This window comes from Eulemur rufifrons, chromosome 7 (assembly GCF_041146395.1).
Source record: "Eulemur rufifrons isolate Redbay chromosome 7, OSU_ERuf_1, whole genome shotgun sequence".
In the NCBI taxonomy this organism is placed as follows: domain Eukaryota; kingdom Metazoa; phylum Chordata; class Mammalia; order Primates; family Lemuridae; genus Eulemur; species Eulemur rufifrons.
In genome coordinates this window covers 11,964,758-11,977,073 of record NC_090989.1, presented here as the reverse complement: position 1 = coordinate 11,977,073, position 12,316 = coordinate 11,964,758, and the positions used below count along the sequence as shown (strand labels likewise).

At 41.4% G+C, this 12,316-nt stretch overlaps 1 protein-coding gene across 1 annotated transcript; it reads right to left on the bottom strand.

Annotated features, from left to right (window-relative positions):
- Positions 1-6,896: 6,896 nt before the first annotated feature.
- EPCIP (exosomal polycystin 1 interacting protein) lies at positions 6,897-7,556 on the bottom strand. Its single transcript, XM_069472333.1, has one exon. The coding sequence runs from the start codon at positions 7,554-7,556 to the stop codon at positions 6,897-6,899; it is 660 nt and encodes a 219-aa protein (XP_069328434.1).
- Between the last annotated feature and the right edge of the window lie 4,760 nt (positions 7,557-12,316).

Here is a 12,316-nt window from a genome sequence, read left to right as displayed (position 1 = left end):
CCATTTTATGTACAGATTGTCCCTAATTTGGCCAAGGGAATCCTTTAAAATGGCTCCTGTATCCTATTGCTGTGTCCCCATCAACTTTTTCAGCTTTTCTTACTTTCTGTCACAATAAGATGTTCCACACTCACCTTGTATTTTTGCTCCTCTAGCCTCCTCGAATCAGTCATTTCTTCAAGGCCCTATTTTTGTATGTTTGTTGTAATGGGGAATGGCATTGAGAAACCAAAATTTAGGTGTTGGGTGCACTCTTTGCCACAGGAAAGTCATTGCTTCTAGGCCTTTTGAGAGAATAAAGCTAAGAAATATATGTCTTTTTTGCTTGTTTTTGAGATAGAGTCTTACTCTGTCACCACAGGTAGAGTGCAGTGGTGTCATCATAGCTCACTACAACCTCAAACTCCTGGGCTCAAGTGATCCTCCTGTCTCAGCCTCCCCAGTAGCTGGGACTGCAGGTGTGCACCACCATGCCCGCCTAATTTTTATATTTTTTGTAGAGACTGGGATCTCACTATGTTGCTCAGACTGGTCTCAAACTCCTGGTCCCAAGGGATCCTCCTGCCTCAGCCTTTCAAAGTGCTAGGATTACAGGTATAAGCCACAATGCCCAGCCAACAAATATATGCCTTAAAAATCATGAGTTTGTACTAACACTTTTAATTCTATTCCAACACCCCAGGCTTCTTTTTCTCCATCCCTCAGTTCTTATTTCCCACCCTAACAACCCTGACTTCCAAAAAACTTCCCCATATTTACTCTTTTGCACAGTCCCACCATATACACAAAATAGTTTCAGAATTGTTGTGCCAATACTATTACCAACAATAAGGCTTCTAAATAAAATTCATAATTTCTTTGCAGTTTTTTAAACTAATAGTGTTTTATTTCTTTCCTTTTTTTTTTTTTTTTTTTTTTGAGGCAGAGTCTCACTCTGTTGCCCGGGAGTGCCGTGGCGTCAGCCTAGCTCACAGCAACCTCAAACTCCTGGGCTCAAGTGATCCTACTGCCTCAGCCTCCCGAGTAGCTGGGACTACAGGCATGTGCCACCATGCTAGGCTAATTTTTTCTATATATACATTTTTTAGTTGGCCAGATAATTTCTTTCTATTTTTAGTAGAGACGGGGTCTCGCTCTTGCTCAGGCTGGTCTCGAACTCCTGACCTCGAGCGATCCGCCCACCTCGGCCTCCCAGAGTGCTAGGATTACAGGCGTGAGCCACCGCACCTGGCCTTTTATTTCTCTCATTAAAAAAAAAATCTTAAAATAAATGTGACAACATGTTCATATTTGTCAATTCCAGAGGATAATTACATGAGTGTTCATCACAGTATTCATTCTTTTCTTTTAAAAATTTTTAAATTCAAGTATAGTATGCATATAGAAAGGTGTGCTTATTATAAATAAGTGAATGGCTAAATGCATTTTTGCTAATGGACCTATGTGTATCTGTGAGGGATGCTTCTCTATGGTAGACAGATATAGAAAAATAGAATTGTTGGGTTCTAGCTTGTGAACATTTTAAGACACATTCCTAAATTGTACTTCAAAGTGTCTGTGCCAGTTTATTCTCCCACCAACATTATGTGAGAATTTCTGTTTGCCTACAGGCATGACAAAACTCAGTATCAAATAACTTTATTTTTTGCCAACCTGATGGATGAAATGACAGTTTCCCAGTGCATTTCCCTTAGTGGAGGTAATTTTTTTTGTTCAAGTATTGGCCATTTGTTTCCATCTCATGTGAACTACATGATTATTTCCCTATTTTTCTATTAGATTGTTAGTCTCTTTGTTTCTCATATTTTTAATTGTTGGATAGTTTCATTTTAATACTATCTAATTTAACATTGTGATGTGAGAATGTGACTTTAAGTAGTAAGCACTGATTCCAGTATCATTTGTTTATCTATGTAAAAAATGCTCTTCTTGGATTGCCTCTATCACAAAAGTGATTATGTGTTTACACAAAAAAAATTTGGAAAAGCTAGATACTCAGGAAGAATAAGATAAAAATTGCTTCTAATACCATCACCTACATACAATACTATTAATACTTTAGTGCGTATCCTTCTAGTCTTTCTTTTCTTCTAAGACCGACCATTCATTGAATTACTTTTCCTTTTCCTATGGCTTTGTGATTTTATTCTTAGCATGTACTAATTTTTTAAAATTTAGGATCTTTGAGCCATCCTTCTTGCTTTATTTATTTATCTATGTATGGTGCCTGTACTATTTAAACTGGCTTATGACTGGCTTGATGAGACCTGTACTCTCTGCAAAGCCAGCTCTCTCTCATTGATTTTCTAGGGTCTAGACTGGATAAACAGGACTGTATGCATCATTATGATTTGGGACTCTGTTAAATTTAAAACGCATAAAACAAAAAGGCTTCTGCATGTCATTATTCCTATAACAAATCACATCAGATTTACAAGTGTTCTGTAAATTCTGAAGAAAGGGAGGGCCTCAAATTATTAGTGAGCAAATTTGGGAAATGGAAGTGCATGGTCTCCTTCCCATTTTTACTAATTTAATGAGTATAAAATATTACTCATATCTTTTCTTCATTCCTTTGTTCCTTCCTTCCTTTTGGGGGGCTTTCATAGGTTCATTCACAAGTTTTAATGCCTAACTCATTTTTTTCATAAGGCCTTAAATTCCCCAACCCCACCATCTCCCACCTAAGGGGCTCTCAGGATCCTAACTCTTATCGACGAGCGGGCTACTGCATGGAAGGTGGGTGCAAACTCCTAAAGTTCCCACTTCTAGTTCTGGCAAGTGAGGAAATTGGGCATTTCAATCCTGCAAGCGATCCTCCACACTCTAAACTCACGGTCTTCTCTCAGTTCCTTCAGCGTTTCTTTCTCCCAGAGTCAGTGGGGGTGTTGGTATGGACCTGTCCCAGCTCATGGGAGCGGATCGGTAAATTTTCAGGAATTTTGCAGGCTGGTTGTTAAGTATGGTCATTATTAAAAATTAAATTATATAAACTTACAATTAAATAAGTTATATCAAAACCAAAAATAATAAATATTCACAACTTCCTAATTATTTGACTACATTTTACTGTTATCCATGCCCTTGAGATTATTTGTGCCTATTGTATCTACAGGGTGGAAATGCTATGTAGTGCTGGGCTTTGTGTACGTTTTCTCAACTCTGTGCTCTCTTGGTAGCATGAAATTGGTTATGGTGGAAGTATTTACACCACTGAAATTGGAAAACACTACAAATCAGTTTGAGTTATGATTTTCTTGAGTGTGACGGACAAAATGTTAACAGTGCAGATTAAACTTAAAAGTATGTTATGTCCATAGTCCTTACATTATGAATAGTTCCCCAAATTGAGGAAATATTTCTCCCATGTTTGAAAACTATTATTTAATTTAGCAAAGAATTTGCTTGTGTCATTGACTAACAAGTGACATTCTCACATGTATCTCTGTTGTTTAACTTTCCTCTTACTCCTAACACAAATGAGCATTCATCAATCAGCATTCATCCCGAAGCTGTATTTGCTCATTAGCTGCAATCCTGGGTTGGCTTTGAATCCAAGAGTTTGGCAAAAATCAACTAAAGCGTTCTTTGAGAATTAACTATAATAAAGACTAACATATGTTTTATTATCATTTGCAAATTGTAGGCTACACATCCTTCACATAAGTAAAATTTATAATAAACCATGTACATATTTATCTGCACACTTTTTTTTGGAGAGTTAGGGGTTAATCTTTTATCAGCACACCACTGGCCAGAGGTGACAAACTGCTAGCCCAGGCCAGATTAGTACCACTGGCATAGTTTGTTTTAACCCACAGGATGTTATTTGAAACAAACAAAGAAAAAAGCTTAATGGCAGGCCAACTTTTATAAATTACTAGATTTCACATAAAAACCTGGAATCCCTAATTCTCTTGAAGGGTCAGACCTGGCCCCACTGTATTCTTCTGCGGCAACACTCAGCGGGAGCCGAGCCACCGTCCGTGGACCTTCAGGTGGAGTGTGTGCCCTCACTTTGCCACCATCCCACCCCTCTCTGTGCTTCCCCAACCCTGCACCTGAGTGTGAAATGCCATCTACCCCCATGTCTGTGCTGTGGATTTTCTCTGCCCTTTATTTATCCCATAAAAGCACAACCCTGAACCACATTTTCAGTCCAGAAATCTGGAAACCTCAGGCTGGATTTATTACTAAATTAGCTTTCCTTTTTCTATTGGTTCAAGTCCCACTGACCTACAATTATTTTTCAGAGGAATCACTTAAGGTTGAGGATGGTGGCTCATGCCTATGATCCCAGCACTTCGGGAGGCCGAGGTGGGAGGATCATTTGAGGCCAGGAGTTCAAGAGCAGCCTGGGCAACATGGTGAGACCCCGTCTCTGCAAAAAACATATGTGAAAGGGCTTTGAAACTGTTAAAAGCTACCCAAAGAAAGACATTTATAGGCTGCACATAATTTCTAACATCATTTAATTTTATACTTTATTAATAAAAATTAATTTTATTTTTAATGGTAAAATTCAATGTATGACATTTCAGCAACTAATGACAATAAATATATTACTAATCTTTTCACTTACATCTTTCTTGCCTTCCTTTCTCCTCCTTTTTTCACCTTCTTTATCTTTTTCTATCACTTTAATGCTACCTCTGAAGTACAATGCAGTAATGAGGTCATTACAGTTTTCTATTAAAATTCATACTTTGGTCTTCCCTTTGGCCTAATTTAAACACTGACATTATGGACTCATGCTAATTAGCCTGAATGGCCAAATCCCCCACCAATTAAGCAAATGTAGAAAATTTCAGGTTATTTCAGTTACCTTACGTTAAGGGTAAGAGAAAAAAATGTGATGAATGTGATCTGAAGTCATTAACTCCAGGACATCCTGTTATTTCATAATCAAACTGTTTCTTATCATTATGGTATCATGAATGCAGTAATGTTTCAACCTCACTGCACTCTAACTTCAGACATTTGCACCACAATTGCCATGAATTCGTCTTTATACTCCACTTTAAGGAAAAATTTTCTTTGTACAATGATTATACAAAGAAAATAAAATGATTTGATTTTTAAAAAATATGTTGATTTGGTTCCTTTTATCGATACACATAAAACCATTCTGGGTTAATCATGTTGTGTAAAGTGTCTTAACTTTCTAGTCTTAAACTTCCAAATGGAGTGAGCCCTAAAAGTTCTTTTAATTATCTACTTGTAATCTGAGCATTTTTACCCATGGGAATAATGTTATAAGTGGTTATTAGATTCCCAGGCTAGCCTCTAATGTAGTTAAACACAGTTCTAATGGTATTCATCTAAGTTCTGATTTCTGGAGCAAGAGGAGAAAGAAGAAGAGAGGGAAGAGGAAAATGAGAGAAGAAACAGGGGAAGTGGTAGAGGGGTCAAAGGTAGAAGTCTCAAAGAAAGAGAAGAAAACGAAAACGAAGGGCTAGAGCAGAAAAACTTTCTCTGGGGTTAGGCCTGGCTCTAAGCAAAATTTTGAGCTACATGTAAATGTTTTTTGTGTCCTCCAATTTTCATTTTTTTTTGTTTTGTTTTTCTTTCTTCCTTTTTTTTTTTTTTTGTGACGGGTCTCTCTCTGTTACCCAGGCTGGGCTGCAGTGGTGCGATCAAAGCTCACTGCAGGCCGGGCGCGGTGGCTCACGCCTGTAATCCTAGCACTCTGGGAGGCCGAGGTGGGCGGATCGTTTGAGCTCAGGAGTTCAAGACCAGCCTGAGCAAGAGCGAGACCCCATCTCTACTAAAAAAAATAGAAAGAAATTATATGGACAGCTAAAAATATATATAGAAAAAATTAGCCGGGCATGGTGGTGCATGCCTGTAGTCCCAACTACTCGGGAGGCTGAGACAGGAGGATCTCTTGAGCTCAGGAGTTTGAGGTTGCTGTGAGCTAGGCTGATGCCACGGCACTCACTCTAGCCTGGGCAACAAAGTGAGACTGTCTCAAAAAAAAAAAAAAAAAAAAAAATGGCTCACTGCAGCCTCCAATTCCTGGGCTCAAGCGATCCTCCTGCCTCAGCCTCCTGAGTAGCTGGGACTATAGATGCATGCCATCTTCCCCAGCTAATTTTTAATTTTTTTTGTAAAGACAGGGTCTCACTATGTTGGCTAGGGTGGGGGTCTTGAATACATGGCCTCAAGCAATCCTGCCATCTTGGCCTCTCGAGTGGTACTTTTTATTTCTGCATCCCCTTCTTCAGAACCTTGGTGTCCTCATTTAGTCCTAAGCTCCTACCCTACCCATACCTGTTTTCCCTCCCCTACAACACACACAGTCTCAAAACTCCCATTTCTCAATGCATCTGTTCTTAGCAAGGTATTTGGAAAATATCAGTTCAAGAGAATCTAATCATTTTGTAAAATTCGCAGTCTCAAAACCTCTGAAATCTATTATTCTCTACTTAGGGGAATTCCAAGCAATGTCACAAAATGAAGCAGAAAAATTTAAGGCAGTATTCTGAAAGAAGATACCTTTCTTGGGGGGTTATGTTGAGCTCCACTAAGCAGTCCTTGGGTGCATTGCTTTCTCCACTTCTGCTGTGACATTTCTCTGCAGACTTCCAGTTACAGAGACAGCCTCTAGCTGGCTCCCAAGACATATCTCTGGACGGAATCGAGTTGGGTTTTTTGGTTTCTTTTTATTTTATTTTTCAAAAGAGTTCACCCAGTTGAGCACAGAGCAGAGCGGAGAGAGGTGAGTTTGGTTATTTGTACGTGTGGCTCTGCTGGGAATGGGGGCCAGGGAGAAAGGCGTAGCTATGCAGGGATACCTATCTCATGGCCTTATTTCCAGATTCCTTGTTCAAATTATCAGTGGTTTGTCAAAGCCACTGCGTCCAGCTGTGTCAAAGCTGGACACAGTTACAATGTTAGTAAATAAATGTAACAACATAGTGTTTGTTGCTTGGCATTGGGAAGGTTTTAAAGTAAGAAAAGTCAGGAAAGTTGTTGGCAATGCTGGCCACGTTTTCAATGCTATACGATCTTAAGGATGAGTCCCTGTTGAAAAGAGCCGTATCTAAGAATGAGATGTACATACATGTTTGCCAGCCTTTGTGCAACAACCTGGGCTTCTCTTTGGAGTCGCCGTCTGCACCACTGTGGACGAGTAAGCTCTGCTCTGGGAAGGGATGCTTGGCCTCCGTGTTGATGCGAAGCCTCTTCAGACCACAAATAGCCAGGTATTCAGTGGGGAGAGTGTTGGTACTGCACAGGGAAAGCTTCAGGTCCTGCACCAGCGTGAAGTTCAACAGGCGGCCCAGCGCAGACGTGTCTGTGAACCAGATGGTCAGGTGGCCGTTGTAGCTGGTTTGCTCGACGGCGAAGGGCAGGACGGTTTTGCAGCTGCACATCAGGTTGGCCAGACTGTAGTCGCAGTCCCGGACGTCAGCAGAGCAGCTGCAGTTCCGAATGGTGTTCTCCCTTGTGAAGATGAGCGTGCTATTCTTCTGACCTCTCGTGAAGCGGTTGAGTGCAAAGGTGCCCAGGGCGCAGAGCAGAAGGAGGCAGTGCCCGGGAGGTGGTGCCATTCTTGCCCAGTGAGGGCCAGCGTGTTTGTGTCTCCCCTTCCTGAGCCAATTCGCTGGAACTCACCTGCAAGAAAATATGCAACTCTGTTATCACAACCTCTCATTAGAAAGACACAGCTAATGGAAAAGGAGCCCCCTAAGTAACCAACGATAAGCCTCCCTCTCTTGCAGTTCTAATAAAGACAGGCAAGGCTCGAAGCTCAAGCACGGGGAAAGCTCTTTTCTCAGAGCCTCACCAGAGATGGCAGCCAAACCTCCAAACTCTGGTCATCCGAGGCATAAAACTCCCAGCGATGTCTGCTGACAGTGAAACCAATGTGCCCACGAGAGAGCCAGAGCAGATGCCAGAGGGGAGACCTACCGCATACAGGCAGGGATTTGGAGTTATTTGAGCGAGCACATCCTCCAAACATCCAGTTACTAGTCATTAGTACCTGTAAAGCCCCTAAACATGCACATGCCCTCCTCCCCCTCAGTGTCTGACTTCCTGGAATTCAGGAGACAAACAGTTCCTTGTTAGATTCAGCTACCCAAGCACTACCTGTTAAACAACATAGCATGAATACCAACGAAGCATTTAGTTAATGTGTCTTCAGCCCCCAAGTATATTAATCTACTTATGGGTCCTTTTTCTGGCCTCCTACAAATGTACTATGTAACTGTGTTAACAGACGATGAAAAGACTAGTCATCCACCAATTAAACACAATTATCTTGGTTCATCTACTTCTATGCCAGAACAAATTATACGAATTGATTTTATCAAGCAATTTATCATAGGGTTCCAAAGCAAAACCATATACAAGCACTGCTAAAGGATCTGGATCAAGTAGGGATGCACGCATAATTTAAAGAGCAACGCCAACGTCCAGATTAGGGGAAGTGCCCTACAGTGCCTGGTGTGTAATAGATACATAGTCCTCCTTTAGGGTATGACTGGAATAAGATCATCATTGTGGAAGAGGGTACAAGATTTCAGTTTTGCAAAAATAATCGAATTTCCCCTGAATTCCCCGATAATTAAGAGAGACACCAAACAATACAATTCAGTTCACCTCTATTTACTGAACTCCACGGGTATGGCCAGATACTTGGAATGAGACCTCTGGCTAGGAGGGCCCAGAGCTGTTGGCAGGACCACGCCAGGAAGGGCACCGGAGCCCCAGAGCGGAGGGTCAGTCCGAGGAGTTCAAGACATGTTCAAAGAGTGTGCTGACAGCAGGAAAGAGGCCAGGCAGACATGCAACACTTACGGTGCAAGATGAGCCACAAGATGGCAAAACAAGGCAATAAAAAATCCAAGGGAGCCAAAGCTAAAAATGCCAGGGATCGTGTAGACAGGCAGGAAACACAAGCCTGTCTGGAGTGCAGGGAGGATAAAAATAAGCTCTCCTGTCATCCTAGCACTCTGGGAGGCAGAGGGGGAAGGAATGCTTGAACTCAGGAGTTCAAGACCAGCCTGAGCAAAAGCGAGACCTTGTATCTACTAAAAATAGGGAAAATTAGCCAGGCATGGTGGTGTGCACGTGTAGTCCCAGCTCTTTGGGAGGCTGAGGCAGGAGGATTGCTTGAGCTCAGGAGTTTTGGGCTGCAGTGAGTTATGATGACACCACTGCACTCTAGCCAGGATGACTGAGTGAGATCCCTTCTCAAAAAAAAAAAAAGAAAAGAAAATTAAAAAATTTAAAAAGCCCTGGATCCTGTCCTCCAGGGGTTGATACTCAAAGGAGGAAGACAAATAAGGCTGAACCGAGAAGGGCTCAACTGCACATAGAACACAGAGAGATAGATTCAATTCTTTTTGGGAGACTGGCTAAGGCTGTTTCTGGTGCTCTGTGTTTATTTTGAAATTGGCACAGGATTTTCTTAAAGGATTTATTAATAGATAGATTTTGTAATAAAGGAAAGAGCTTTGAGAAACTTGGAGAGCCAGAATTCTCCCTGAACAAGAGGCTTAACTGTTTTAAATAGTGTTAGAATGTGGTGGTGACCACGCACTTAACAGAGAACAGTGAATAATTTATTAATTACAAGATAATTTTAGACAATCAGTTGTCCCAGATTCCACCAGAGTTTTCTGGGACTTCATGTCCCAGTAACCCTGCCAACTCAGAACTAGGAATACTGTCAATACCATTGGTCCACTCTGACCCCAGGCTTAAAGGGAAAGGGAGGGAAGAGCATTTATGCATCAGCCCAGAACCTGGTGAGAAAAAGTGTCTGCCTCGTTCTTTCAGGTGCTGAAACTATTTGGAATCTGCACCTGAAAGAGGCATGTATGGAAGAGGAAAAGGGGTAGGAAAAGAACAGGATATTGGTTTGTTGGAACCTGTGGGACTGGAAGTCCCAAAAAGGATTTGTGATTAACTTGCCAATAGATAAGGCCCTGGCTGCACCTCAGGATGGGCCCTGCCTCCCAGACATCAGGGCCCCAAAGGCCAGAACAAGGAGGCCTAATGCAGAAAGGCTCACGGGGAGTGCCTGGATGGGGCAGATATCCGCGAGGACCACAGTGGGATTCATGGGTGTGCCACAAAGGCGCCAGTTGGGTATTTTTCTCCTTCAGTCTACCATGAATTTCTTTCTTTTGGGTTTGTTGAACATAGATTGTGAACACCCTAGTTTCACTATTTATTTATTCATTTGGGGGCAGGTTCCAGCATGTCACAAGCAGAATGGGGGCAAATATATTACATCGCCTCTGCCTTTTGCGGTGGCTTTGCCCATGGTGGGAGTGAAGTGGGATGATCAGCTGTGATTGTGGAGGTGAAGTGCAGTATAGGGCGCAAGTCTCAATGATGAAGCACACAAAAAGTTGGGGTACTGAGAAAATGGTGAGTCAGGCCAGGGTGGGTCAGAGGGTTCCAGCCCAACGGGACCCATTGGTGCCTCTTCCCACTGCCAACCTCGCCACGACCATTGTCGTCAATCTTCTCTGTCCAACTTACGGATTTTTCAAATTCTTGCTACACTATGTTAATTATAGAGGAATTTTCCTACTTAAAAAAATATTCCCCTACTCAGACATTACCTCCTCCAGGAAGCCTATCATGACATCTTCCACCCCTGGGCATAGTTAGGTGTAGACTTAGTACCCCATACAAATTGTCATTATGGTGAGTATCACACTATACCATGACTATTAGTTCAAGTGTCTCTTCTACTGGGAAGCTGCCCTGGAAGCAACTCTTCTCTGCCTTTATGTGATCAGTTTTCAGCACAGTGCCTAGCACATAGCAAGGACTCAACAAATTTTATTGAATGAATAAAAAAACATAGTTTACCAAATGTCCATGTACTAAAATTCTTTTGACTGCTAGTTATAGAAATCCAATTCAGGCTGGTTTGAGTGAAGAAAAAATTGGCTCACTTATTTGAAATGTCACAGAAGGATTTCAGGCATGGCTTGATCCAGCTACTCAAAAAAGAGGTCAGGAATGTCTCTCTATTTTTCAGTTCTCCCGTGTTGGGCTTTATTCTCAGACAAGCTCACACCTTCTGGGGAAAAGATGGTCACTAGTAGTTCCAGGTTTTCCTTCTACCAGCTGAGCAACCTTTAGAGAAAAATGTCTCTTTTTAAATAGTACCAGGCAAAAATGCACTGGTCTTCCTGAGCAATATGCTCAGCCCTGGAGCCAATGACTAGGAGCAGCCACACTGGAAACAATGGACTGACAGGGCAAAAGGCTGGTTCTAGAAAGAGAAATATGGGAGCTTTACCAGAAAAAGGCAGGGTAGGCAGTCAAAGCAGTGGGTGAACACAAGACCCATGGGGTGAGTATGGCTCCCTTACTTCTCACAGTCTCAGCAAATGCTAGGAACCACTTTGCTAAAATACACTCCAAGAGTGGAAGAATGTATCTTATTTTGTGGGATACACACAGAATTCCACATTGTCTCCTTTACTGAAAGACCCTTCACTTTTATTGCCTTGGAATCTTCAAGGATTTTTGCAGGGACACACTTTGGGGACTGCATTTATGAGAGACATCCTTGCTTAGCTCCCCAAGGCCTGGCTTCACAGGGTGTTTCTTGAAGTGATCAGAAAGACCCTGACTTTCTTCTGTCTTTAACCCTGGGGCTACAGCAGTTCAGGTTTATATTTGAGGTTGTCTGCCTCTTGTTGGAGCATCTCATCAGTTTCTGGCTCTCTTGTTTTTCCCATTTCTTCATTTGAACCTTTTCCCTAACTGCCCTTCCACTTTTAAAATAAAAAAATCACTTCTGATTTCAAGTTAAACTCACTTCTGAATTAAATTTTTCATTGCTTTTGATTTTTAATTGCTGTAAGGTTTTGGAGAATGTCACTAGATTTTTCCACAATTATATATTTTCTTGTCTTTTGTGTTAAGAGTTCAAAACATCATTATTTATGACATTTCAAATTTGTTTTGGGCAAATGGTCCAAATGCAATCCTCCCACTCACACAGTATCTCCTTACTAGTAATGTCTTCTTATAAACAGAACTAGTCCAGTTTGAAGTATTCCTTTTGGAGCCAAGTGTAAACATTATCTAAATGTTGGGTGTAATCCTAGATTGAGAAGGAATCTGTGTGGAATTTGTTTTGAACTAACTGATGTCTGTATCTGTTCAATTCAGAACTCTTTGTCTCTGTGAAGCTGGCTGCTAGTATTAATTGCTCTTGTGATTTCGTTAGCTACAATACAAAAATAATACTTAAATTGACTCTGAATAGTAGCTCTCTTTTTTAAAACATGTCCAGTGATTGAAAGGCTCAAAGATTTAGTGACGATACACA

Coding starts and splice junctions, on each gene's coding strand:
- EPCIP (XM_069472333.1), bottom strand. CDS start 7,556: ATGGCACCACCTCCCGGGCACTGCCTCCTTCTGCTCTGCGCCCTGGGC.